Here is a 27,346-nt window from a genome sequence, read left to right as displayed (position 1 = left end):
ATTCTTTCTGTAACACTGGAATGTGGCCAAACACTCATAGGAATTAGCACATAGAAACTCATGGAAGATTAATACAGACAACACACAAGCCCAGCAGTATTTGGAGAAGGAAACATTATTCCTTGACTAGCACCTTTTTAACTTGAAATCCCAGAGAGACCGTAAAGTTTAGCTGCTTAAGAGTTAAAAAAAATACCTTTGAAAACAATCAGGCTTTTGGCTTCCACTAACAAACAAAAATCCAACTTGTGGTGAGCAAGAAATGAGAAGGGCTGCTTTGCAGGGGACCCACAAAACATAGTATGCTTCAATGTAGCATGAAAAATTATTTTGCTGTCTTCTTCCATTGAGAAGATTATTTTTTTCACTTCAGGGATGGACATTACTCGCAACTCCATAGCAACCTCATCGCATTAAGTGGCTTTTCATTTAAGGAAGCCAGGGAACAAGCCCAGCCATAGCAGCATCACAATGGCTAATACTTTTGTAGCACTGAAAACGGAAATGCTACAAGGGTTAAAAACTGCTGGCATGGTAGCCTGAAACACAGAGGAAGGCATCTTGTTCTCCTTTATGATAAGTAAAACTACAGGAATTTTGCTGCAATGAATAAGCATGTCCTGAGGGCAAGAAAGGTGCATTGCAAACCAAGATATCTTAAAAAGGCAGAGTTCAGCTGCAACTAAAACTTCTGAAGCCATGCGGATTGTGTGCTGCAGATGAAGTTTCTTCCACTGGACAATAAAGGCAGCTTAAGGCAATTCTTTCATATTACCATCTGCATCTTGACTATGTTTTTCAAACCACATTAAGGAACTCAACTGAGCTAAGACAATAAAAGAAAAAGTACTCATTTTATTTAGCAGAGCAGGCCAATGGGATGTTTTAGATTTACACTGATGAAACACAGCCAGCCCCAAAGTTGAATGAACAGCTAATGGATCTGAATGCTGGTCACCTACTCTGGATTAGGCCACTCTGGATTAACTTGCTGGCTCTCAGGGTTGTGCCATCAGTTTCCTGTGGCCACAGCAGTATCAGAACTGGACTCCAGGACAGTGAATGCTTCTTCCCATTCCACCACTTTACTTCCCAGCTCACTCGTCTCTTCTTACAGTTCTTAGCTAAATAAGATTAACATGTCAAAATTCATGCTCAGCGTTTAAGACCTCATACGAAATTGCTTACGGTAGTGCTGGGTTCCAGCATTATTTATTTCCAGGCTTACAATCAGAAACAAGTTCTAATTTGATTATAAAGTTAAACTGAAAGTTTTCGAAGTTTAAGTGGCGATACGAATACATCTGACCAGCTACGCTTTTTAAAACCTATTTGGTCTCCTAATTTCAGAAGAACACCTTGCTCTATCCAAGACAATTTCTTGAATGCCAGATGTATCACTGAAGGCGCCCTGAATGCTGCCTGGGAACCACAGATTCAGATATGGTTAACAAAGGCACAGCTCCTTTAGCTTTGTTGCAAAGTTGGTTTGACAATAGTTAACAACTGGCTAAGAAACAAAGGGAGATGTTTTTATTTCATTCTTTAGTACTGACACTGAGGTGTAAACCTTTAATTAGAGTAAGTATTTTGGGAAGAAACAACATTCATTCTGTATGTCAAAGGAGATCCATGAAAAAATTAGGCACTAGTTTGCAAAAGTCAGTGAAAAAGTACAGACAGCTTTGCAAAATCCCTCCTGTTCACAGAAGCAGAGCTGGGCTATCACAGTGGAAACAACAGCGTCTTTAAAAATAAAGGTAGTAGTAGGATGACTCTTCCCCCCCCCCCCCAGATTGAGAAAAACAGTCAGTGTGAAGCAGCAGATAGAAATTCACTGCCTTTCACAGTCTTGAGCACAGTGGTTACAACCAGGCCTGGTTTTTGCTTGCTGTTATTGGACTTGAATGGAGTTCCCCCAGAACGAATCCAGGCTGCAGGCAGCACAGGGTCTGCTGTGTTAAACCACAGCACTTGCAAAGCCGCTACGGTGAACCACCTGCCACACTGGAAGAGGCAAAGCCTCACTGGGTTTTATCAAGTCTTGCTTTGCAGACACGCAAGCCTTGGCCCGACGCATGGGTATCTTTTTAACATGGCACTGTAGCTCATGCTGGCCTGTCACCGTGTTCTCCCTTGGAAAAGATGTATTTAAACACGGCCTGTGGTTTCAGTCGGAGGGAGAGCAGTGAGCTCAAGACTGGAGTACAACGTGGGGTCTGGCTGCTGTGTTTACACAGACTTCTCTAATGTGCTCAAGTTCAAATCGCCTCAGAGTCTCAGTTTGACTCTTAAATGGTTAAATGTGCTTGTAGTGCTTCTTTTTCTTTCTCTGCGCTCCTTTGATACACTCATCTGTCTCTTCTGTTTGCTTTTTGTGTTTCTTCTTATGGCGTTTCTTTTGCTTTGCCTCGCAGTCCTTTATGCTGAGATCTTCCCCATCAGATACTCCCGCATAAATTTCTCCATTGCCCATATTTTCATCATAACTAATGTTTTCCCCTTTGAGCTGCACTTTATGTTTCCTTTTCTTTTTCCCTGAGTGACATTCGTTTAATGGATCATCCAGTTCCTTTTCATTCAAGCTACCCATCTTAGGTTGTTTCACTTCTGGCTTCTCGCAGTGCTCTGTACTCTCTGCCTCATCTCTCTTCTGCTTCTTCTTTTTCTTTTTGACTTTGGTTTTCAGTTCTTCCGAAGGCTCCAAAGCTTTGTCAGCTACTGAGCAGGAATTGTCTCCCTTTATTTCTGTTTCATTCTGGGATCCCTTCAGTTTTGCCATGCGCTTGGCAAAATATTCCTGTATGGTGAGAACGCTCTTCACGGTATTGTAGCCGTCTGCAGGCTCAGATAGCCAGCGGCTTCTCTGCTTCTCTTCCTGAAACTCAGGATCGGTAATATCCTCCTGCAGGTGAACAAAGAGGAGCAGGAGTTAGAGTCAGAAATAATGGCTTTAAACATAACGTAATTTTTTTTGCGCACCAATTAGAAAAAATACTAAAAAACAATATGGTGCTTGAAAATTAACTGTGAAATCGGGCAGAAGTGAGAAACAGCTCTTACTGCAAAAGGTAGCGTAGGTTAAGGGAGAAGAGGTGGCAGTACAGAAGGCAGCAAGAGAACACAGAACAAGACAATTCTCTGTCAGCTTGAGTTTCTTGCAGTTTACCTACTCCTGTGCAACTCATGCAGATTATATATAATGCTATCACACTGAGTGTATTACACTCACTTTGCAAAGGCGCATGTCTCTGCAAGATATAAAACAACATGAAAAATAACACAGTACAATCTATTAGCCTGTGGCATAAAGGAAATCCCATGCCTGGAATACCTCTACAGCAAAGTGCAAGAACTTATGATATACGGAGCAATTCAGCACTGATGCATCTCTTCCATCTTATCTGATCTTTAGAAATGTTTGTTTCATAGCTGGTTTACTGTCATTGTGTCCTAGATGATGTTATTTAAACATGCTCCATTTGATCATACTTTATCAGATGGCAAAACCAACATCACAGGTTAGATCTTACAAGGCTTCTGCATAAACAAAATAAATAGCTGCTGAACTCCAGCTGCAGGTGAGTATCTATAAAAAGAGACGGGTATCTAGAAAGTAGATATAAAACAAAAAGCAAAGTATAGGAAGGGAGCTAGACGTTATGTATAGCATGAAGAGAACAGACTCTGAAAAACCAACAAATGTAACACGATGAAAATAAGTAACTTGTTAAATTATCTATGACTTACAGAATAAACAGGGCAAAAAGGCAGCTGAAATTCAGACTTGTTTACATGGATACTGAAGCACTCAGAAATAACCCTTTGTGGCATATCCTTTTGTTTGGCAAAAGTCACAAAAAACTCTTGGAATTGTCCCAAATTTTGCATTGTTTGGTTGGTTTCTTTAAAAGCCTTGTATGAACTGCAGGTAAGCAAGCACACTCGCCTCGATGGGAAAAGCTGAGCAGGTAAGACTTGCGTAGAATCCTTACCAACATCTGGCCTACAACACGCTTCCTGAACGAGAGGTAATCCACAGCTATTACAGTCAGATGTGGTGAGTGTGACAGAGATACTTCACTATTTTTCCATTCATAAATGCACAGATAGATAAGAGCATCCACTCTTCACATGCGTCTTGTAAGTGAACTGAGGTGACTATAAAATGCAACCAAATCAGAGCAGTAATATTTCACACCCACTTTCACCAGTGTAAACTGATACACAGGGTCAAGGCCAGCAGAAAAATGGGAGACATAAAACCACTTATCTCAACGCTTTATAGTTATTGCATGATGGTGTAGATAAGTGATCTGGCTCTCTTCAGGGCATCATTAAACTTGCTAGCTGAAGTGGGGTTTATTAGGGTTTGTGTGTAAGGTTTTGCAGGTCTGACTCCTTATGCATCCGCAACCTTTACTCGCGTGAGTAGGAATGCAAAAATGTTATGTCATTAGCGATGCATCACGAGTGGCGATGTCCTCATACATCTGCTTTCAAGAAAGCTGTTCCAGTGGAACGCAAGTAACACTACACTTGAGATTCCAGTGATGTTTCTGTGGACACTTATAAAAATCCGGTACTTTTCCTGTAGGAATACCTTGCAGTGTACCTTCAGGTAAGTTTATGAAGTAACTGAAACATGTGACTTCTGGCAAAGAAGTCTGCATAGAGATGTTGAACATGGCGGGGGAGGGGAAAGCATGTATCTACTACACAAATCTATACATATAGGTTACGTTTGAAAGGGGAGCCACAGTAGACGTTTGACAAGAGAGAATCCACAGAATAAATGGACGGAGCTACGTTTGTAGTCGCTCTCTTTTTAGTAAGATACACCTCCCAGCTGAAGAAGCAGCGTTAGTGTGGATCAAAAATAGATGCCCTGCTAAAGCAAACAGGTCACTTTCTTCTTCCTTCTACCCACAGCAGGATTTTGACACCTTGTATTGCAAAATGACAAACAGCCTCCCAGGTTTTCTGCCACAGATGCCAGCCAGAACAGTTTCCCTCTCCACCCTAATATGTAAAATGTACTTGCGACCAGAACACAATTATCCCCTGGCCAACCAGGAAAGGATTTTCTCATTCCCTTGGTGACTTCAAGTCCTGACAACTTAATTACTGTAATTGAAGGCAAATATTACTTGAACTCTACATGTTTCTTTTATAAAATACATTAGGCATAAAAAAAATGTTCCTTTGGTTAAGTTGAGGAGTTCAGAAGGTATGCCTGATCCCAGAAAATAACCTTGCTCAGAAACTCCTTTATTGATAAGAATTTTAATAACCACGGGCCACTGAACACAGAACTAACAGGGCATGGAGACAAGCAAAGAGGTGCCAACCCTGGAAAACCTCTCAGTTTAGGAAAAGCTTATGTGAAACCATAAATCACCTGGAAGGGCTGTTAAATGCCAGAAGTGTTCGCCCTCCCATGATGTACCTGTCGTAGTAGCCATGGGAACACCGCTGAACTCCAGACATGGGCTTTCTCTAACCTCTCGCATAGCAGGCTCGCAGTTCATACAATTCCTCCCCTGCTCGCCCCAACACATGCACAGAAACGTTCCAAACAAAAATAAGATATACATACTTGAATGTGTACTGTGTGGCCCCAGCTTCCGAAAAGTAATCTATTACACAAAATAAAAAGACTGGAAGAACCACTCCTGCTCCAAAGAACTGATGATCATGTAAACAGAAAAGAGCAACCGTGCTCTTAACAGGTGGGAGGCCTGAAGATCGGGCTTTGGAGAGATGTTTGTCCACACTGTGAGTTTCAAAACGGCCAACAAAATTGGGCTGAGAAGATGAACTTCATAAGAGCTGGGAATAACAGCCTCTAGGGAATTGGTAGGACAGTCCCAAGCAAGAGAAAAGGACTGCCTGAAACATGGTGTTAAATGTGTAATGATTCAGAGGAAAACAATAGAAAAAGTCAAGGAGAGGCTGGGAAGGGCACAGGAAAAGATGAAGGTCAATCATAGCCAGAAGTCCCCTGTAAATATCATCTGTTTATGTAATTAGTTAAATGTATGGAAAATAATTTGTAGTACATAAAGCACTCCAAGTACTAGCAGGCTGGGCTTTTTTCTGCCTGCTTTCTTCGCTTGAAACACACAATGCTGATTTAATCATTAAACTTGTACAGTGAAACCCTGGTTCCCTTGATTCCTGCATGATCAGGATTGCATCTCTAAGGCATGACACTCTCAGAGCACCTTTCAGCCATGGCTATTAGTGAAGAAAAAGATAGAGGTTACGGTCAATTACATAAAGAATTCACACTGCTTCGTGAAAACAGTTTGGCAACAGTCGAAGCTGAAAGAGGAAAGTATTTAAACACCTCATGAAATCAAATGAGTTTGAAACGCAAGTATCTTTGAGATGTAACACCTTAGGTTGAAGAATTAAAATCCAAAAGGAAAACCAGCATCTGTATGTTACTCCGGGAGGAAAAGCGAGATGGAACCAATCAGCAAAGACAAAAGTTGCCAGTACATAAGCAACAGAAGCAGCTTGAATTAATTCAGTGAAGTTCCCCTCCAATTCAGACTGCAAGTGTTTCTTTCTCAGCACTTAAAACTTAGAATAGGGGAACAAAAAAAATCGATGATACAGTCTCAGATCTGCCACATACGAACTACAATTACTTTCGTAATTTCACATGCCTTTGCCTCCTCATTTGCAAATGAAGGGGTACTAATTCACAAGCAATTTTGTTAGCTCAAGTTCACAAAAATGACACAAAAGGAAAAGTACAGAAGGGGTGAGCAGAATAAAGCTAAACTATAATTTCAGTAGATTCTCACTTAAATTACAGAAAATGGGCTAGATGAAGTAAGTAGAGGCTAAACCTCTAGCCTGAGTTACAAGGCAATCACACCATCATTCACAGCTTTAAAATGCAACGATCCCTTTCCGCAGTCTGGCTGAACCACAGTGATTACCTACTTTCTCATTGAGAAACCGTAACAATAAGATTAATATAATCCAGTTCTGTTTCTGCTACTCGAGATCTTCACTGCAGAGGTGCGTTGGTATGTTGCAGTGCACAAAACTTGACAGGCAAGAACCGAGGACAGCCCCGTATCTTTCTAACCCAGGTCTAGCTGTAACGGAGAGAAGCACAGCAGATTATTCATGAAGAGTCACTGCAGCTTTGCAGACATTAAGGATGACAGAGTTTTGCTTTAAGGAGTTGACAACTTAAAGTTTAAGTATGAGCATAAACATTTGGATTGGGATCAAACGCAAGAGAGCGAACAAAGACTTGTAGCATGATGAGTTTAAGCAGGATTAAAGTAAATACATGCATAAATAAGGCCACGTACCATCAGTTCTGAAGTAAATTCTGGCGTAAGAACAGGTACCCAGGAGGCTCTAATGTTTTCAATTTACCTGATTAAGACTGGTGTACTGCAGACAGCATCTTATGAAGAACCAATGATAACAGACTTCTAATACAGAAGGGGCTGATGCAAAGAGAAGAGGGGACAAGTTTCTCTGTGATGAGGAGGAAGAGTACAAGCAGCAGCAGATGTGAACTACCAACATGGAACTTTACTAGTAGGAGAAATCTGTCACTATATATGTGAAGCCTCAACAACCACTGGAAGCCTCAACCACTGAAAGCAACTCCAACAGCTATCAGGAAAGCGTTAGGTAGAGTTAAGCCTTGCTTGGAACGGAAAACTGAAGTTCTGGATTCTAGAAGGATCTTCCAGCCCTGTAATGCTATAGAAACTTAAACAGGAATACAATTTGACCTCCTGGTAATAAAATAGGGTTTAATGAAAGAGACGAAAAGCAGGAACAATAAACTTGGAAAGAAATGGTAAAAATTCAGGTCACCCGCAACTTCTGCCTTTTGTTGACCCTGGTATTCTAATCGCCAGGATACCTCAGATAACCATAGCAAGGTTTAATATTACTACTACTTATACCAAGTGCCAATATAGGAAGGAATCCACTTAAGGGAAATGGAATAAAAATCCTGAATGTCTAATACCTGGCCACGCTGGATGACATGATAGCACTTTTTAAAAGGACAAGTTCCAATTACTATAGAGAAGCACTCTCCTGTTTGGCTCCATTAAAATAAATTCTGTGCTAAAATACATTGAAAAATCAGCTGCTATCTTGCAGTTGGACACTAACCATTACACTCCACATGAAGTATCAGCTCTGCCTCTTGCCCAGCAAGGACAAGGAGAGAGGTTTAGGAAGTAACTAATGGAAAGGGGACAAGGAAAAACATTTAAAAAAACCTCCAGCCGTTTTCTCCATGGGATTAGAACTATCCATTTTTGCCACACTTGCCTCCATCTGCAACTACAAAGGAAAGAGCAGTCAGACTGCACCTCTTGCAACTAAAAAGGCCAAGGAATTTTATTGCAAATCTCTGCCTAGAATAATTTTGGGGTTATTCACAGAATCACTGGTTGCAAGTGACTTCTGGAGGTCTTCTGTCCGGACGGAGCATGACTACCACCAACACCAGACCAGGTCGGCTTCTTGTAGCAGTCATGGAAACCTCCCAAGGGCAGACACTCCACAGTCCTTCAGGATACCCATTCTGATGAAGCACTGTATCCTAGCGAGGAGGTTTTATTACCATATAACAGCACCTGTTTCATTCTACTGTATATATCTATGGGTGCTTAGTTGTCAAGTATATTTACATTGTATCTGCTGACTCCTTTTTTTTATTTCAGTTTTAAATTCTGTGGCGATATGTTTCTATTAAAACTGCATTCAAATTTTTCCAGGCTGTCTTGTAATTCTATTTTATATTTTTAACAAAAGCTCATCCCGCACCTCAGAAAGTGGCCAATTTTAGCATTTTCATACATGCTTGTAATTCACACATTATTAACATTAAAATAGAAAGCCACTACCTCTCTTGCTGAATGCAATCTCTAGGTATCCAAAATGCCATTTGCTTGTCATATAAACAATACATTTTTACTGTCATACGACATATTGGATCCCAGCCTGTTTCCATCAATGAAACGGGATCTGTACAATAATACTCAGCCAGGTTTTGCCTTCAGCCTGAAAACAACAGCGTAACAGGAAGCAACAGGGTTGCAAAAGTGCAATGGATTAAATTTTGTCAGAGACTTGATTACAATGATAGTCATGGGGATTCATTCCAGCTGTCACTATCAGATCCTGGTCAGTCCTACAGTATTAACAGTTACAATACCAGCAGTTACAACACCTGTATTTCTAATGTCAGCTTGGGAACCCTGATACTGTGTCACACAGGGGACACAAACTTCCTCCTACTGCTCTTAGACTTTTCAGGAAAAAAAAGCATTCGTTTAAGTTGTAGCAAACAAAAGCAGTGAGTAAAGTCCACAAGTAGAAGGCAGCCTGTCAAATGCCAGGGGAGTGAGATACATGAGATAACGCACAAGAGGTGCGAAAAACTGAAGGCACATCAGGAAAGAGTTAAAAAAATCCGCCCGCTGCAGAGAAGAAAAATCCTTTTCATTTCTTGAGAGAGAGACACTTAGATATCCTTGTGACATCTCATCTCACTCTAGCTACACTGCTGAGGCTAGCAAAAGCTCTTTTCCTTTGCATTTCCTTGCAAATTACATCTGTGCATTAGACTGAATATAAACAAAACTAAAGGGAGATTTCCCCTAGGATCTCTCTATTGGCATGATACAGAGATCCAAACATAGTGACTTCATCTTCCCAGAAGCACCTAAATCAATTTTAACTGTTCTGTTCTCACCTTGAACAACAGAGGAAGTACGGTCCAGCAAAGTGAGCACAGGTCTGGGAAGGTCACGTTTCCCAAGTTCTCTTCCCAGCTGGTGGGAAACCCTGGAGAAGAAGTTATTCCCTCCATCTCTGGCGCAGGCTATCAAAGCACAAAGCATGCCTTATCAGCTGTATGAAACTCACGGCAGAGCTAACAGTTTCATTAAGTGTTTGCAAGTGCTCTGAGGTCCTTCAAAGAGGTATCACAGATGTGCAAGGCACTACGCAAGCACTGAAATTACCCCGCTGGTCACTCACCTGACGGTGCTACCTTGGCCGTGACACTTAGCAGTGAGCAGACACATCACAATTTTTGTCTGTTCCGCGATATACCCATGTAGAATTAAAATTACCAAGAGATTCTGAAATACGGTCTTTTAAAGAAGTGGGCAGAACTATAATCAAATCAGTGCAGAGCGATCTTTCAATCGTGTACCCATACTCTAAATATCAATGCCTTCAAACGCCTGGGACAGTCATTCTGGCAGTGTATGTATCCTTCATGTAGCAGCAGTACTGCAAGGCACAGTCAGAAGCAATCCAAGTCTTCTTCACATGGTAGTTTACTACTGCCATGTCATTCACTCCCTGGGTGCTTTTTGTTATCCCTTTATAATGTGTGTGGAATTGGCAGCTGCTGTTAATCCTTTCTAATGAGAATTCAGAAGACCAAATCTTTCTTGATTCTTGTGTTCAGGATTTCTTCCCACACCCCAGAGATACAGAAGAGACTGAACAGACTGCATGAGAAGTAACAAGTGGGCTTGGCCAGCCAAATTGTGAACACAAGCAGAGGCATTAACAAGGGCCCTAAAGATTTAAGATGCTAAGATAAGCCAGTGAGAGAAAGGATGCCATAAAAATCATTGCAAGTACCCATAGGAGAGAAAGGCTTCTGGTAGCAATTCTGAGAGCAAGCACAGTCAGCATCACAGCTTGGTTTCTGGTGGAAGAAACGATGAGTACTTTGAAACCTAAAAATAACACTGGCCTATGTAAAACTTCACTTGTATGTCTTTTCTAATAACAAACGTAGAAAAGGGTATCCGTGTACAAATAACGTGCTTCTAGCAGCATTTGAGGCAGGTAATCTAGATGGACAAACCTTCAGTCCTTTCCCCTTTCCCTCAGAAAATCCTTCTCAAAAGGAAAATACATGCTGGAAACTCTTCTGCTTCTTTGCTCCAAGGGGGTAATGCTGGAGAGCTGATCCACGTATCAAAATTAAGTCAATCTGTGGTGCGAGAGTACAGACATTTCCTGTTTTTCAGCACAAGCAGTGGCCAAGGAGCTGCTGTGAAATACTTTGTGTCACTTTTTGGTCACTTAGTCAAGTGTGCCTTCATCATGACTTGGTTCCTTTCCTCTAAGCAGGTGTGAAGAAGTATTTGCAGCACAGGAAAATGAATCAGACCATTACAGTTTAGAGCAACACAGACCACAAATACCAGCAGAGCCCTCCTGCCTGAAAGCGTGCAGACTAAAAGATGGATGCAAAAAACCAAGACACATAGAACCAAAATCTGAAATACAACTGCATGGGTATGTATGCACATCTTCTCTCCCATCTATAAGGGTCTGAAGAAAAAAAGGCTGCCTAAGGGAAGGGGTTTATTTTTCAAGGAATATCACTCATTCAGTGTACCTACTGTTCATAGGGATCTTCTTCCTGTTCTCAAGAATTCACAACAGTACAGCCCTGCAACCATAACCGAGCCAGGTACAATCTGCAGCCTTCTTTCAACAGATTGCTGCACTTTTTCTTCATTGCTGCCCTTAGTTTTGGTGCTTCCTTGCACAACTATTCTAACAAGTTAACTCCTCAGATCAATTCAAATTAGCACTCATCGTCTCTCCCCACAAACCAACCCAACTCTTCTATGGTACGCTTCATAAAGCTACTCTGTTTTCAAACACAGACGTGTTTAACCGTATTGCCTGTGTCCTACCTTACCCTTTTACTATCTGATATGCGTAACATCCTGCCCTTGTTCTGTCCATCATTTTATTGTAAGCTCTCTGGGGAAGCAATTAGCCCACATGTGAGCACTATATAACATAATTAACAAATAATAACCACTGAGAAATGTAGGCCAAAAAAGCAAAGTTATCAGAGCAACATTTCTGCAGAGACTTGTATTGTTCTGTATTCACTTGCAGCGTTAGCTTCCAAGTTCCTGGAGGCACATATTATACTCCAAGCAGCATAAAAGCAAAGGTGAACGCTGTGCTTTAAAAAAGACATAAGATGTTCTGACTTTATTTGGATTTACAGGCTTTGCTATTTTTCCACAGTCATTAATGTTACCAGTAGTATTTACATGGAACACTACAGTTAATAAGTGTCAGAATTTGAGGCAAAAGGCTTATAATTTGGTTCTGAATTAATTTTGGCAACGTGAGTACCAAAGGAAGGAAAGACAGGATGACTGTAACCACAAGCAAGACGCAACAAAAACTTAGTGAAATCATTTAGTATGGAAAAACTGCTTGAGAAGGCAAGGACAGAACCTCCATTTGTGGGTAATCATCCCCATGCTCCACAACAGCTAGTAGGGACGGGCAGCAATTACTGCTGTCCTAACAGGGAAAATCTAAAAACTCCCTCATTTCATTGGGAAACAAAGTATTTCCCATTCCTGAGGCTTCCTACTATAGGACAGGTATGCCAGCCTCTTGCACACTTGCTAGAAAGCATAGAGTCCTGGGTGCCCCTTTAATGCTATCTCTATTCCCTCCATACTGACAAATAAGTCTGGCTGTTAAGGTGTCAAAACAATTAGACAAAGGTAATTGTTCTGTAAATTACCTTCTAGTAATAGTCAAATAGTCAAAAAACTTCTAGTAAGCCTGAAGTAGACGTCCCACATCATGGGGACCTGGGGAGCTAAGGAAGCATAAAGAATGAAAGAAGGGAAGAAACGGAGAAAGGATCAGTTTGGAGTCACTATTGGGATGAAGAGAGATGGCACATGTGATGTACAGAGGAGTAATAATGCTCAGGAAAGAAGAGGGAGTAAGTATGTGATTACGTGTCTAAATTTCTCATCCTTGAATATGGTAGCAATGGTGACCGTACTCCGACATACTGATTTGAGATCCAGGAATAGCTGATCTTGTCTTGAAACACCAAATCAAGGTGGTCCATACTGAGAACATGACAGTGAACAGAACATTTCAGCCACAAAGCAGGTGGAAATCTTGTTATCAAGAAGTTGGCACTACTTTAGGAGTAATCAGCCTTGTAGCCTGAGCAAGACAGAGCACGTATGCCATGACCAGTACCAAAGATGCTGGCTTTTTCGTGGTCAGTTTGTGAAATCTACAATCTTTGGCAGAGTGTTGGCTCTATCAACCTTCAAAACAATTCACCTGTTTAACCTATGCCAGCAAGCCAGCAAATGGCAAGCCAGCAAGCCATTGGAGGAGAGAACAGCTGACCAGCGCAAACAGTATCTACATTAACGAGGCCTGCTTCAGTGCCGAAGAAAATCTTAATTACCAAAGTGAAGACAACAGGTCTTGTGCTTCAAAACTGATTGAAAGCCATATGACAGTTTGTACACTCACAGTCAGGATCTCATTTCATTTCTGCTCACATGCAATCCAGCTCTGATCTCCCAGACATTCAAGGTGAAAACATTTAATTTGTGTTTCACATCTGTACCTGTCCAGACTGTTCTTGGGTTTACATTACTTTCTTCCCCTGGGAGTAAAGAGCCTCACTTTCACCTTCAAACCCTTCTTCAGGCTTCATTCCCTTTGGCTTGCTTTCCATGGCTGACTTTTGTGCTTCTGCTCTGCTTTTCTTGCCTCCCTTTGACTTCCACACCTTACAAACCATAACCTTCATTTTACACCCTTCTTTTCTTAGCTTTTCTTTTTTTCTTTTTTTGTTTTGTTTCTTTTTGTTGTTGTTGATAGTTACTTCTGTAATTTTGACCTGGGTGAGTTTTAAGGATGCGTATGTCTTTCATGATATTAAGTATCAGCTTTATGATACTGTACAAAGATTTAGCGGCAATGTGAAAAACAACTAGAAAATCCCCGTGCCTACAGTACCAAATAGATTTCCTAGGATTTTATTATTAAAACTTTATGTAATGCCCTAAGGGGAGCAAAGTCTTCTATGGTTGCCCAGTGAACCACACAAAACACACCACCTCAAGGGACTTGCAGGTTAAAGCCATGAGTGGGTACAAAACAATACAAATAATTGCCAGGTAGGCAATCCCACAGGCAGCGTGCATGTTCCAAGCTGGAACGTCTCCTGGCACAGGAGCTTTGAAAAAGCAGTGGGAATGGGACGCTTATTGCAGCTTAACAGCAAACTGCTTCAGGAATAAGCAGCACACTGAAGAGAAGACTCAAGAGGAAGTTTCAGATTAAAGGAAAAGACCAATTTGTTCCCAATGTCTCATTTGCTCCTAATACTCTGCTGCCTACAGGTAAGCCAGGGCAAACAGTGTAGGCCACAGCTTCTGTGCCCAGCCCCTCGGCAGCACGGTGGGAAGTTGTTCCCTTGAGAGGGAAGTAGTGTTGGCTGGGGTCTCAAATCCGTACTAGAAGGCTCGGAGCAGTTCACCTAGATGTCTTAAGTGTACTGAAAGAGACAGAAACCAGATGCCAGACAGCACAGAAATTATTGCTTTACCTTGAGCATTCAAAGAGTGTCGAGAAGGAGAAGAAAAAAGACCCTTGCCCAACACATCTCAGTGGCCTAGCATACAGCGAGAGGGCAGAAACTTCACAAGATTTTGTTTACCCCCAATTAGACTAACAATCCACCCTTAAAAGCCGCTTTCTACTTTTGCTTTACCTCCTTTCAGCCAATCTGCCAACTACTCTGCTCTCCTTTCATTAGGTGAGCCCTCTGCTAATCCCTTCTGCTACCTGTACAGCTGGGTGGTCCCTCCACCTTGAGCAGAAGTCATCCTCTCTAAAATCTCAGCAGTGACTCAGCAATGCCAGCTCAGTTTTATTTCTTCCTTTTATTACCCCACACTTAATGCCATAAGAAAAGCAGAGGGGTGGAGCCACAGAGTTTTCAAAGAATTCACTTCAAGCACAGATGAAGGTCATGGCTGCTCCAAGATCTGAGCTACATTTTTCATTTAAAAAAGAGTAGTTGTAGTAACTCTAAGCAAAGCAACTTGGCTTCCTGTGGCTTTGCATCTTGTGGCTGGATGACCCCATACCTAATGAAGTACAAGTTATGATAGAAGCTGTTCCTGTGGTTACGGCATTTGTAACGACTTTCCTCTGTGTGGATTCTCTGATGTCTAATAATACAGTTGAGCCCAGCTGGGAAACAATTTGCCTTTCCTTTTTATGCAACCATTTATTTTCACAGGGTAGGAACTTACTATTTGTAAGGCTGCTGTCTGCCCATGTAAAATGGTTGAGATCAGTGAGAAAGGGTGGAACAGACAAATCGAATAATCAGATATGCTTAATGGACCTGGAAACCAGACTAAAATGAGGTAGCACTTTAAGCAGTTTAAATAATAGCAAAAGAAATTCAGTGTTGATAAATATAAAGTAATGCATTCAGGTGAAAGACACCCTAACATTAAATAGTATAAAAATTAGGAAGTCAGGACACATTTCTGCAGTCCATCCAGGCTGCTACTGCTCCTGATGGTTCTGCACATCTAAAATGCGGTATACATTAGTAGCTGGACAACTTTAAAAGCAGCAAACCACACAGACACAGGTTAAAAAGAAAATCTGTGTAATACTGATTAAAGAAGTAGAAAGTCCCCAGAAGTCAAGTGTGCCAGCACTGCTTACTATTAATTCATACTAGCCTTAAACTGGTTTCTTAGATGTATCTCATTTCCTTCATGAGAACATGATTTGTGCTACAAGGTAGGTGTTGATTTAAGATGGAAGTGAAGCTTGATGAGGAACAGGAAAACAATAATGACAGTATAAATGACCACTAAAGACTGTTTAGCGTAACTGGTTGATTTTGTACTGAAGCAGATGAGAAGCGGTCACAGAGTCTGTTCCACCACCTCTGCTGCAGAGGAAATCACCTCTGGAAAAGTGGCAATAACATATAAATGGAAGGGGTGAGGGTAAGGTGCAGATGGCAACCATTAACACAACTATTTTTGCAGCAATCAACACCTCTTGAATAAAAAAAAGAACCCATACTAAGTCATAGGTGGTAAGGAGCCAACACGTCACTGAAGAGGGGGAATTGTTCAATTATTATTCTGGGTATGAGCACTGCAAATGCAGGCACCAACATCCATGTTACAACCTGTTATCAACCGCAGCATGTTGAAGGGATTAAAAGCTAATGTCACACCACCATTCCTCTTAAAATCCTGTGCCAAGCCAGGGTCCTCCAATTTCTCAGCTTAAATATCCGTATAGTTGCAACATCAGACCAACTTTGTTTGTTCCTAATGAAAGAGGTGATTCACTTCCTTTCAAGGAGCTACACTGTAAAATGTTGATTAAAGCACAAACTGCCCCAAAACTTAAAGCAGAGGGAAAAAGAAAGCAAAGTGAGGTATAAAACATGATGGGAGTCGAGGGGAAAATCAAAGCAAAGAATTCACCAGGAGTAGAGATTTTATCAAAGCGATTGGTTCATTAAGCATCAAATTTGTGCATTAACACTGTACAGTAGTGGGTTTTGTTAGCGAGTTCTTCAGGGCAGACACCTTTTTCTTTATACTTGTAAAACACCAATTAGTATCTTGGGCAGACTACAAACAAATCAACATTAAAACAAAGCAGTGAAATAGAAACATTTGTATATTCTGGTATGCCTGGAGTCACCAGGACAGATTCATCTCTCTGGAGAGAGACCATATTCTCTTTTCTCTAATAGTCTTGCCTGTGTGTGCTGCACGTCTGTAGCAGTTAAAAAGCACAAACTTTGATTTCTCTCTCTGCTTCAGTTCAGAAGTTCACCATAGGATGCCACTCTGGGAATTCTTGTTATGCTTTTCATGTATGTGTGTGTACTCAGGTTAAGCTTTAAATTGGTACCAGTATAACTACAGGAGCAGAGTCCCCTGCAAGCTGCAAAGCCCACCCAACACTGTACAAGCCAGCCTTGTGGCATCGCTGCTTTCTCAGCATGAAACTGAGGGTACCCGTCAGATATCCTCTGAAGGGCTATGGACACATCTGGGAGCTGAAAGACTGCTGGAATGGTTCTGGAGGACTATATAGGGTGGAAGGGGTCAGACCTGGCTCAGTCTTGTCCATATGGTTGGACTGGGAAGGGTTTCCAGCACAAGCATCTCCAGAAGTCCAAGGGGGATTTGTCTTGGAGAGAAACAGCTTCTTCACATCAAAGCAGAGTTTGTGAAGGAATTTACTTATGTGGATGACTGGTCACCAGTATGCAGGAGGGAAAAGAAGGACCATGTTATATTAGCAAAGACATACGCAGTAACTCAAGAGAACTTAACCTAAAGCCACTGCAAGCTTCCCTTTCAACCTGCCCTACCCAATACAGCATCTTCCCCCACTTCCTCCCCCTTTTTAAACTGGAAAAGCCATTTAATATTGTTTAACTGCCTAAAATATGTTCAGAGGAAAGGCCAGACACAGCAAAAATCTCTTGGTTTAGGGTCATGTAACGGTTAAGATGCCATACTACAGATTCAGAGTCTGAGCCCCCTTCACGCAAAGTAGAAAAATGGTAATTCAGACTTGAAAAAAATCTGAAAATACGCCAGCCTTTGCCCGGCATGCCAGAAGGTATTAAAACTCCAACCAAGGCTATAAGCAGGAATGCATGATTTGGGGTTTACGATTCCTAGAGCAGTGTTCATGTCAAAGGTTGGAAGACAACAGTCTTATCTCCATTTTCTACTCCCTATGGCAAAGAAATAATGTTAAATAGTAGCAACAGAGATGCATTTTTTAGGAGTTGGAAAAGCCTTCCCATATTTAGTTAAGCACACAACAGATTGTGCAGTCTGTGCAGTTCATGTAAGAGGCACCCTTTTTTTTAAACACATCTGTCAAGACCCATGTGAGCAAAGCTGACCCCTCTTAGAGAAAATGTGATGGATTTGATGAGTTCTTAAGGTCCTTTCGTAACTTGCCTCCTATGAAAAGAAACCTAATGCATACAAACACAAAAGAGAAGAACTAGTAACTGCATTCTGAGAGTGAAAAACGATCACCTTGCATCTTGTCCTGAGAAGCTCTGGTGGACAGCACCTTGGTAACAGAAAAGGATTCAGAGATCTTATGAAAGAGTTAAAGATTCAAACCAGTAATATCTGAATTTTGAAAGTATTTGGCTACTAGAGCTACTTCCCTACAACAGTTACAAGAAGCTGCTGCCAATGTTAACATCAGAAGGCAGATACTGGCAGGTTTTTTTTGCCCAGTCAGATGCCGGTATTGACACTCATTTAGACAAGCCAGTACAAACATGCATAAAAGGACATTTTCTATAGCAACGGCTTCTCAAGTAACTAAGGAATTTACCAACAGCCATGAAATCCCTGGCAGGAGAGTGGAAGGCGGTGGGGTTAGCTTCCCAAATGTCCTGGGGCACGGAAAAGGTGATGCGACTCACGTAACAACGGTTCCTACCATGCTGCTGAAGCCTGGATAGTTTTAGATGAGTGACAGCCTCTCCAAGCTGTGCAATATCCAACAGGAATTACTGAAACTTGGCAGCGTGTGCTTTCAGATGGTGGCCAAGTGATGTGGAGGATGGGTGATAAATTACAGTTGCAGGTCAGGCTCTTCGTAAGAGGACAAAAATTTTTGCAGAACCAACAGCTACTTGAATTCTTCTTTAGACTCAAAAGTAAACAAGTTTTCTTACACTAGGGTAAGCAACCAGTTGTTAAAACCAAAAGCAATAGTATCCTTTCTATGGGAAAGCCTCAAAATGCTTTAGTGGTGTTACACCTAAACAGGATCAAACTACTGCAAAAAAGGGATCCTTGCAAAGAAGTACAAGTAACAAAGGGTGAGCAGAGTGACCATGCAGATCTCTGGCTCTGAATTTTATGCCCCAGTTCATAGCACACCATCTAACCAGACACAGTGCAACTCTGTGCCAGGGCAGAAGGTAAAACTGATTCAGAGAGAGGAAGCTGATCTAATTTTGCAAACTCTAGGGGAAGGGTGAGCTGTGCACAAGGTGCAGTATGTTCCCTTGCAGACAGGGATCTTCACATCCCATGCTCAGACCAGTTTCCAGTTTTCCTGTCTTGAAGAAAAGGGGATGTGGGTGTAAGCTTGGAGCTGAACTCCCAGCTCAAGCTGCTCTGCTTCTCAAAAGGCCAGCATCAGCATCCCTATATTTGGATTCTGAATCCAAACCTGTCGAAATTTATGCCTTTAGTCCATCACTAGTTTGAAGGCAGAAGAAATAAAACCCTTAAGTCTCAACAAGTTCAATCTGGTCTCAGATTTGCAGCACTTTAGGAATAGATTTTGCAACTTTACCAGCAGCTGTGCTCTTGTCTTTAAAGCAGAGCTGAAAATAATATGAATCCTAGGGAGCTGATAGTAAGAAAGACAACGTGAAAGCTTCCAAGATGATTTCTTAAATACTATAAGAGAAGGTCTGGATAGGTAGCTGACAGACTGCTGTGGATGACAGATTAGCCAACTCTACAGGGTACAATTTGCATCTGATTCATAGGGACTGGAAGAGAACTAGAAAGTTGAGATTATAATAAGATTAATCATACGACTCCAGGGATCCCCTTCATCCCACTGCTGAAGAGTCCTAGAGCTACTTTGTACTTTCTGAACTGCATTTAGGAAATTATTTAGGTTTCTGTCCCAGCAAACCCCATCTGATTGGAAGGGGGGAAGAGATAAAAGTTTGCTGCTTTTCCAATCAAAGCCAGCCCGTATCAAAGTTATGTGACCACGAACTGAGATTAAGGACTGTAGTAAACCTCAAATTCCAGACTAGAGCTGAAAACCTTTGAGATTTAATGCTAATAATTCATACGGCTCTCCCAGTTACCAGACTATTATTTATTTTTTTTTAATCTAAAAAAAAAGAAAATAATCAATCATTCTGGAGGAACCGTTCTGCATCCTGAAACAAAGGGAAAGGATGAGATCATACCTGTTTCTTTAGCCTTGGTGAGGTCTCGAAGTTAACATACGAAACAGATGAGGAGACTCACATTAGCAAGGCATGCCAATGTCATAGCATTAAATAAATGTTCAAATAATAAGGCTGCACCTTCAGCTCATGTGGCAGCATACTACACTGCTGTCAAACCTGGACAAACTACATTAGCCCCAGGACCCTTGGGTAATTGAAGATCTGGCACCACACTTACCTGGAGGTAGACTTCAGAGCACAGCCACTACACAAAGTGCTAAGCTGCCACACAGGCAGCTAATAGAAGAGAGATACTGTGCACATCCAAAGTCTGTCTCCCACTGTGATCTTCTGTGTTGGCATTATCATGGAGTTCTTGGGCTATTCTACCAATAGGGACACCAAGGCCCAGAAAAGCAGTGAAGCAGTTTGCCCCAAACTGTACAGCATCAATATTTGATGCAGGACTCCTGGTTTTGTTCCTGGACTTTTCTTCCTGGGCTCTGGCCACTGAGATCTATTTCCACACACGGCCAGAAGAAGAGCTGCAAGCTGAGGCTTCTTGTGCCTGTCTTAGTGGTGAAAATTACAAATGAAATTTAACTATTAGATTTAACAGAAGTGAGCTGTTCTAATAAATTTGTAACTGTGTTTATATTTTACCAAGAATTGGTTACTAACCTACAGTCACAGCACAGATCCTGGCTAAGATCCTGAGGTCATCACACCAAGGCTCAGGCAGTCCTAGTGGAAGGTTCTCTTTGCTCCAATTCACATTCCCTTTTGACTTAGACCCTTCATTTCTAGGTCACATAAAGACAATACATAAAAGAAAACCTCTGATATTCATCTATAAAGACACTCACTGTCCAAATAACCCCTTCTTTGAGGACAATTTTTGTCTGACCTTTGTTGCAAATCTGATAGCAAAATTCTGGTTTTTATAAAACTCCCTTAGAAAAAAACAGTTGTTTTTTTTTAAAAAAAAAAACTTAATTCACCTTCTGGTAAAAGTCTAAACAAACAATTAGGAGTCACCCTGAATTTATGCCCTTTGGAGAAAAAAAAATGTCTAGAGAGATGTCTATTGACCCAGCAGTTATCAGAAATGTGGTTTCTTTTTTGCTGGCACAAAAACAGCTTTCTAAACAGCCAGTGACCCACTTTCACCTAGCTGGCCTCTGAAGTTGAGAGAAGATTCATACCCTCTAGACGTTAGAGGCTCTGTTTGAAGTCACTGCTGTCAGGAGATGGTCAGTTTACGTCTCCTGTCCTAGGACAGGAAAAGGATGCACTCTCAGCTCCATGTGCTGCAGTGAGATAAGCACAAAGATTTCTGTCCTATGCCCTTATCAGCTTTTCCTGCTACTCTCCAGAACAGACACCACCAAGACTGGCAGTAAAAATTAATTAAACTTGCTTAAGCAAAAGGGTAAAAAAAAAAAAAAAAAAAAGACTTGAGTGTTTCTCATAACTGCAATCCAAAAATCTTGAAGTTTTAGGAAAAATTTCATGTTAGGATCTTTGGGAGCACTGAAAATTACCTAAAATCTTCTGTATCATCAGTATAAACTGATCTCTCCTCCTCCGACACAACCAGGATGACTTACATTTAAAATGTTATCTCGCTAGTTAAATAGCAGTCTTTACTAAGTGAAAGATGGAAATATTCCTCTGGCAAATAAAACCGATTAGCTGGCAAAAGGACATTCCTTGCATATGGAAATTATGTTGATACATTAAAATTTTTCTTCCATGGTTTCCTTTCCTTTTCAATCTTTCTCCACTGCTCTCTCCTCTTTACGTTCCTTCTGTCCTTTTACCATAGTTTCTTAGTACGCAGAGGACAGGCTAGACAGAGCCTGCAAAGACCATGGTTTATCTCCTATCTTTCCATCGCTGGCCCACACATGATTTAATTCACATGTGGTTCAGTCTTCACCCTGTATAAAACTGCTGTTACTTCTTGTCAAAACACTGTCATACACATGTGAGATGGACTTAATCTCACAGTAGCACATTGGTCCAATAAAAGGATTTTACAAAGTGAAAGGTTTCTTTCTCACCTTGTGGAAGACGTGGTTGTGCTTCCCAAACTCTCAAATACTACTCTGGTTGGTGAGCAGCACTGTCAGGACCATACATCCACACCTATATATGTATGTTGTGGTTTTGACATCTACTGACACAATCAGCTTCACTTTCCAGGGATGGTACAGACTGCCTGTGCAGTGCAGACCCAGGAATCAGACCCCACCATCCCTGGCTTTACACCAATCACCCAAGTGATAGCGAGTGGCAATGACACCCAACAGAGGCAGACATACATCCCAAGTGCCCCTTTAACACTCTAACACCACTTTAGGAGACATCGTCAATTAAGACTTGAACATACAGGTGATAAAAAGACCTTACAGACAGAAACCAAGTTTCCAGTCTCTCTACAAAGCCCCACTTGGACCTACCAATGTATATAAAAGCATACGCCATTTAGCATATACCCAAATATCATTGCCAAACAGCATATTTCAGAAATACCAGCAATTGCTCTAACGTTCCTGCTCAGCCACAATATATATCACTATTAAAATGATGACTGCTTACCATCTATTATTGCCTTTTGGAAGTACCAAAACTCAACCATTCTTGCCCACGGAAAAGAAAGAAAACAGCACTGGTCATTTTATACATTTAAACAATTTTAGAAAATACACCACATTTAGTTGTAGCAGCTATTAAATACACATCACAGAAGTCACGGGGTGCCACAAAAACGAGGGGAGAGCTTTATTGATGTGCAAGGTATCACCAAAAAGCATGCAACAGGGAAGTCCTTGAGTAGTTTAAGACTCCTGACTTCTAGACTCACTTCCGTTACTAATTTTTCTAGGACAAGGTATTTTGGGTAAAGTTTAAAAGAACAGCCCGAATTCATTTTTAAAAGCACACAAGATCCTCGAACATAGTAACTTTCCACGTGACTTAAAGACCTACGTATGTATCTACACAGAGGAACATCCAGAGATCCAAAACGAACGCAAGCCACAGAAGCTATAATCAGCATATTGGGTCTAAGCAGGACTTTTCCTGTTAGGTGAACAAAGAACCTTCTGAAATTTTGCTTTTAAAATTAATGTGCTCCTGATACATTATACCCTTAAACCTGACTCGGTATCATCATTAAAATGAAAAAAAATACTGTCCTACAATCATGGAATACCAAAACTTAGTATGTTACTCTTACTGCTATTGCATAAAATTTTCAAAAGGAAGATCCTGATATATTAATATTTCTCTAAGCTACTCTGTTGTTTCTCTTTAAGTTCCACTACAATAAAGAAAAATTTAACTAACTCACTCAAATCACCTTCAGTAATACAAAAATATGGAAAAGACTGATGATGAAATGATCCTTGGGCAAGATAGTAACTATCGTGATAGTATAAAAAATGTTAAATGTTCCTTCAAAACCAAACTGGAATGAAACAAGTACTTTAAGACCCTAATCACATACAACTAACAGCAACATTTTGCACAGCAATCTGGATAAAACAGCATGTGTGTGTATGTGCATGTGTCCTGGTGTGTTTATCCCTAGATATCAGACAGAACAGGAAAGGAAGAGCTGAAACACTTGTCCAGAAAATGCTCAAAAAGAAAACACAGCCAGGACAAATTTAGAAGCTTTACTTAGCTGCAATATCAAAGGCAGATTTGACTGTAAAAGCAACCACCTCTCAAGAACAGCAAAATAAACTTACGCAAGTCTCAGGAGGAAAACACTGATCAGAGACTGGATATTGTTAACTGCTGCTGTTTTGGTTAAGTGAGGTCCTTTTTGACACTACTAAGATAGTCTTGTCAAAGAACAACAAAAATGAAAAGCAAAAGAAAAAAAAAAGAAAAAAAGACAGACATCAGCCATGTGAGGGGGAATCTGTTTGGCAAAGCCTGGCTTTGAGCTCGCGTCTGAAGCAACAAAACTCAGAATGAACTTCCTAAAGCAGCTTTTTTTTTTTTTTTTTGTCTCCTTTGCAAAAGCAAGCAGCATAGGGCTTTTTGCAAATTTCAATAGTCTGATTGGCATCTCATTTCTTGATGAAAGCAAAGGTCTGAAACACATCTGAAAAAGATTTTCTGAAAAAAAAAAAAAAAAAAAAACCCAAACCCAAAACCCAACCATTCCATGCTCAATTCAGAAGAAAGTTTCCCTAGCAGAAACTAGGCTATTTGAATTTATTTTTTTTTTTTTTAAAAAGGAGGCTTCCATCAAATAACATGAGTGAAAAGCAATAGATTTTAATAACTTCTGTCTTAAAGACATGCAGTTTACAGACACCTATACCCATTACCTGGACAGGATACCAGTTTGAAACTGTATGACTTTATCTACAGAATATAGATACCCTTGCTTGCATTATGCAGAAGGATTTACCTCAGACTCTGAAAAACATCTGGATCTCTCCTCTTACTGTAACCAGAATCACAAACAGGCACAGAAATAGCATGCATTTATACAGGAGTGTGGCATCTGCCCATCTCTGCCAAAAAATAAAATAAAATTAAAAGAAAATCCTGAACCTGGTTAGTAACATGCCTTGAAATTGCTGCTACTTCACCTGGGGAAGTCTACCTTGAGGATTTAGTGAAAGCAATAAAGCATGTGTGTCAACATGATCTATACCATCCAATGGATAAAACTGGATTCAAAATTCACCCTCGGAGTGCCAAACTCCTGCTGTCTAGATATTCAGAAATTTAAGTGATGTCAAGCAATTTCCCTTGGCTTAAAGGAATGCCAGTACACAGACACTCTGACGCCAAGAGAGGATGATGGCGAGATAGTACATCCCTCTCATTTTCACAAGAACTCGAGGGAACTGCTCCCATATCTTTTGCAGAATTAATCAAGATAAGTTAATGTGTGATAACATGTATCTGAAGTGCTCAGAAGAGAAGCGGAGCAGCTTCTGGCTCTCCAGGATGAACTTTAACAGCTCTCCAAGAAACACAAAGATTTCCTTTTCTGCCCTGATCCACCCCCAAAACAGAGTTCATACTGTAGAGTCAGAAATGTTGGGGATGAGAGTATAAGGCATGTCACAGGAATGTGACATGACGGAGAAGCACCTCCTGAACACAGTAGCACTGACACACTCTTGATGCTTTTACACCCTGGCACAAGAAGTTTTTACCTGACCTGTAAGAACTGCTACTGTTACTCTTCAAATACTCCAAAATAATGATACATAAATGGTTTCTGTGTACACAAGCATGGACATTTTGAGGCATTTCAGAGAGTTCTAAACTATATTTTATTGCTACATTACAAATGTAACATGTTTTACATTAAATGCAAAAGTCAGAAGGTATTGGAACTTGTGGAGAAGGTAGGAAACTGGAAAAAGGTTTTGGTTGCAACAACATAAATTGGAATATACAGAGACTACTATCACCACACACATGCACTTTTCTATCTGTAATCCAACTGCGCCAAGCAAGCTGTTGCCTTCCCAACCAGTCTTGCCTTTCATATGATATTCCTTTTTATTCTTCTAAAAGCTCTTTTCATGAAAACAGAATGAAAAGATGAGCTTGACGTCTTACTTGCTCTGTAACCAAGACATTGGCATGCTGGTTTGCAAGAAACTAGAAGGTGGGCCATGGGATGATTGCAAAACCCCCACATGCAATCTGTTCACACTCAGCTGACAGAGACGAGTCGCTGCATGCAGGCAGACACAGGCAAGAACCAATTCCCCACAGCAGTCAGTACCTAATTAAAAAGCTAACTGAAACAGTAAAATGAGGGTTTTGTAAGATAATATGTTTTTGCTTACTTCAATATAAACTACTTTGGTACCTCTCTTGCCCCCAGCTGCCGAACGCTTGGAGGTAAGAGAGACTGCAGGATGTTTCTCTCAAAGGGGCTATGGTCCTTTGATGAAGAGCTTGAGAAACGCTGCCGTCCCCAGTGTAACACAGCAATTAACACAGTTCTCAACCAGCTATCAGTGTCTAAAGATTCTAGTATCCGTGTAGCTTTATTCATCACAAATGAGGTACTTTGCAGATTCAAGAAGTCTTCTAGCCACATGACAGTAACTAACGCACCAGGAATCACATGCTAGCAAGCAAATATCTGCATCGAGTGCTTTGAAGTGTTCACAGGGAATTCCCAATGAGTGCAATGAATTAGATCTAATTAATAAACCATGCTAGTAAGACACAGTCTGTCTGTGTATTTGTGCTCACAATCACTTCTAGGCACAGATACGGAGGTAGGTAAGCACCAGGCATGTGTACATTATACACAAGGACACCACATATAAAGAGTTAGATAGCCAAAAGTGTCTAAAAATATCACCCAGTATTTTTACAGAAAACACGATTTGAATGGAAAACTCTCGTGCTCCATTTTCTCACCTGTGCTGCTCACAAGGTGACATATATAAGAAGCATCCCTGATGGCATGGATTAATAGAGCAACTTCAGAGGATGAGTTTCTAGCCAGGTATTTATATCACCTCCCATTGTGAGCAAGCTGCTTGTACTTATATAAGAAACTGTAACCCAAAAAAGGCAGAAGTGTCAATGCATTAAAAAATGAAATCAAATAGGAAAAGAAATTTCCAAGTTTGTCTGTTTTGTATGCAGACATTGGATATGGAATAGCCTTCTAAATGAAAGGTGATTCAACCAGCGTATTTCTCTGAGGCATAATTTCCCTCTCTAATAAAACAAATCTAATAAAACTTCCCACTGTGCAGTCATGAATAACAGCACCTGAAATAATGTGTATCTCTCTAATCCAGGAATGTAAGGAAGGATGAAGAAAATACTCCTATGTATAATGAATGAACAACAGAACAACAAAGCAGCAGGGCTGACATCAAAAACTCTCTCTTCTTTGGTACTTCAGTTATTCTTGTCAGAGACTAATAGTGAAAAACTAAAATCTTCCAGCTCCAGGTATGTGAACCAGAGTTTCAAAACCTGTATTACAGAGAGACAATTTTCAGAACCAGTCAGTCACAGAAGTCTATGGGCACTGGAGGGATTACTATAACTCAGATCCACAAGGGTATTTAGGTGTCCAGCTCTCTCTGCACCTGGGTACTTTTGCATACTGATACCATTCTAACTATGTATCTATGTGTTACATTTTGCATAGGACCTCCCCTGATGCAGGGAGCCAGACAGACTACTTCAGAGATGAATCAGAGGTTTGCAGTGAAGGAGGCAGCGCTCTACAGGACCACATCTCATCTGGAGCAAAATGCAGAGAGCCAAACAAACAATAGCTGTATAGGTAAATCAGCTGAACACTGACCTGAGAAGTCAACTCTACTTTAGCCTTGGCCACAGAGCACACTGATAAAAAGTCAGGCACTTAATCTGTTTTTTGGGTTTTTTTTTATAAATACCTGTCAAAAACCTAAATCTGAAAAACATTCAGAGCTTTTCTTAAGTCAAGAGTAGCAGTAATGTGAA

The 27,346-nt window shown here is 40.8% G+C and overlaps 1 protein-coding gene across 1 annotated transcript in view; it reads right to left on the bottom strand.

The window, feature by feature from the left end:
• Positions 1 to 1,196: 1,196 nt before the first annotated feature.
• Positions 1,197 to 27,346, bottom strand: part of PINX1 (PIN2 (TERF1) interacting telomerase inhibitor 1) — a 60,559-nt gene continuing 34,409 nt past the window's right edge. Inside the window, exon 7 of the mRNA XM_040598184.1 lies at positions 1,197 to 2,905. Within this exon, the coding sequence (XP_040454118.1) occupies positions 2,300 to 2,905 (606 nt within the window). The 3' untranslated portion in view covers positions 1,197 to 2,299. The remainder of the gene's footprint in view (positions 2,906 to 27,346) is intronic.

The sequence above is a fragment of the Falco naumanni genome, chromosome 6, assembly GCF_017639655.2.
Source record: "Falco naumanni isolate bFalNau1 chromosome 6, bFalNau1.pat, whole genome shotgun sequence".
Taxonomy (NCBI): Eukaryota; Metazoa; Chordata; class Aves; order Falconiformes; family Falconidae; genus Falco; species Falco naumanni.
Note: the sequence above shows the minus strand (reverse complement) of the source record. Positions and strands in the feature narration are given on the sequence as shown.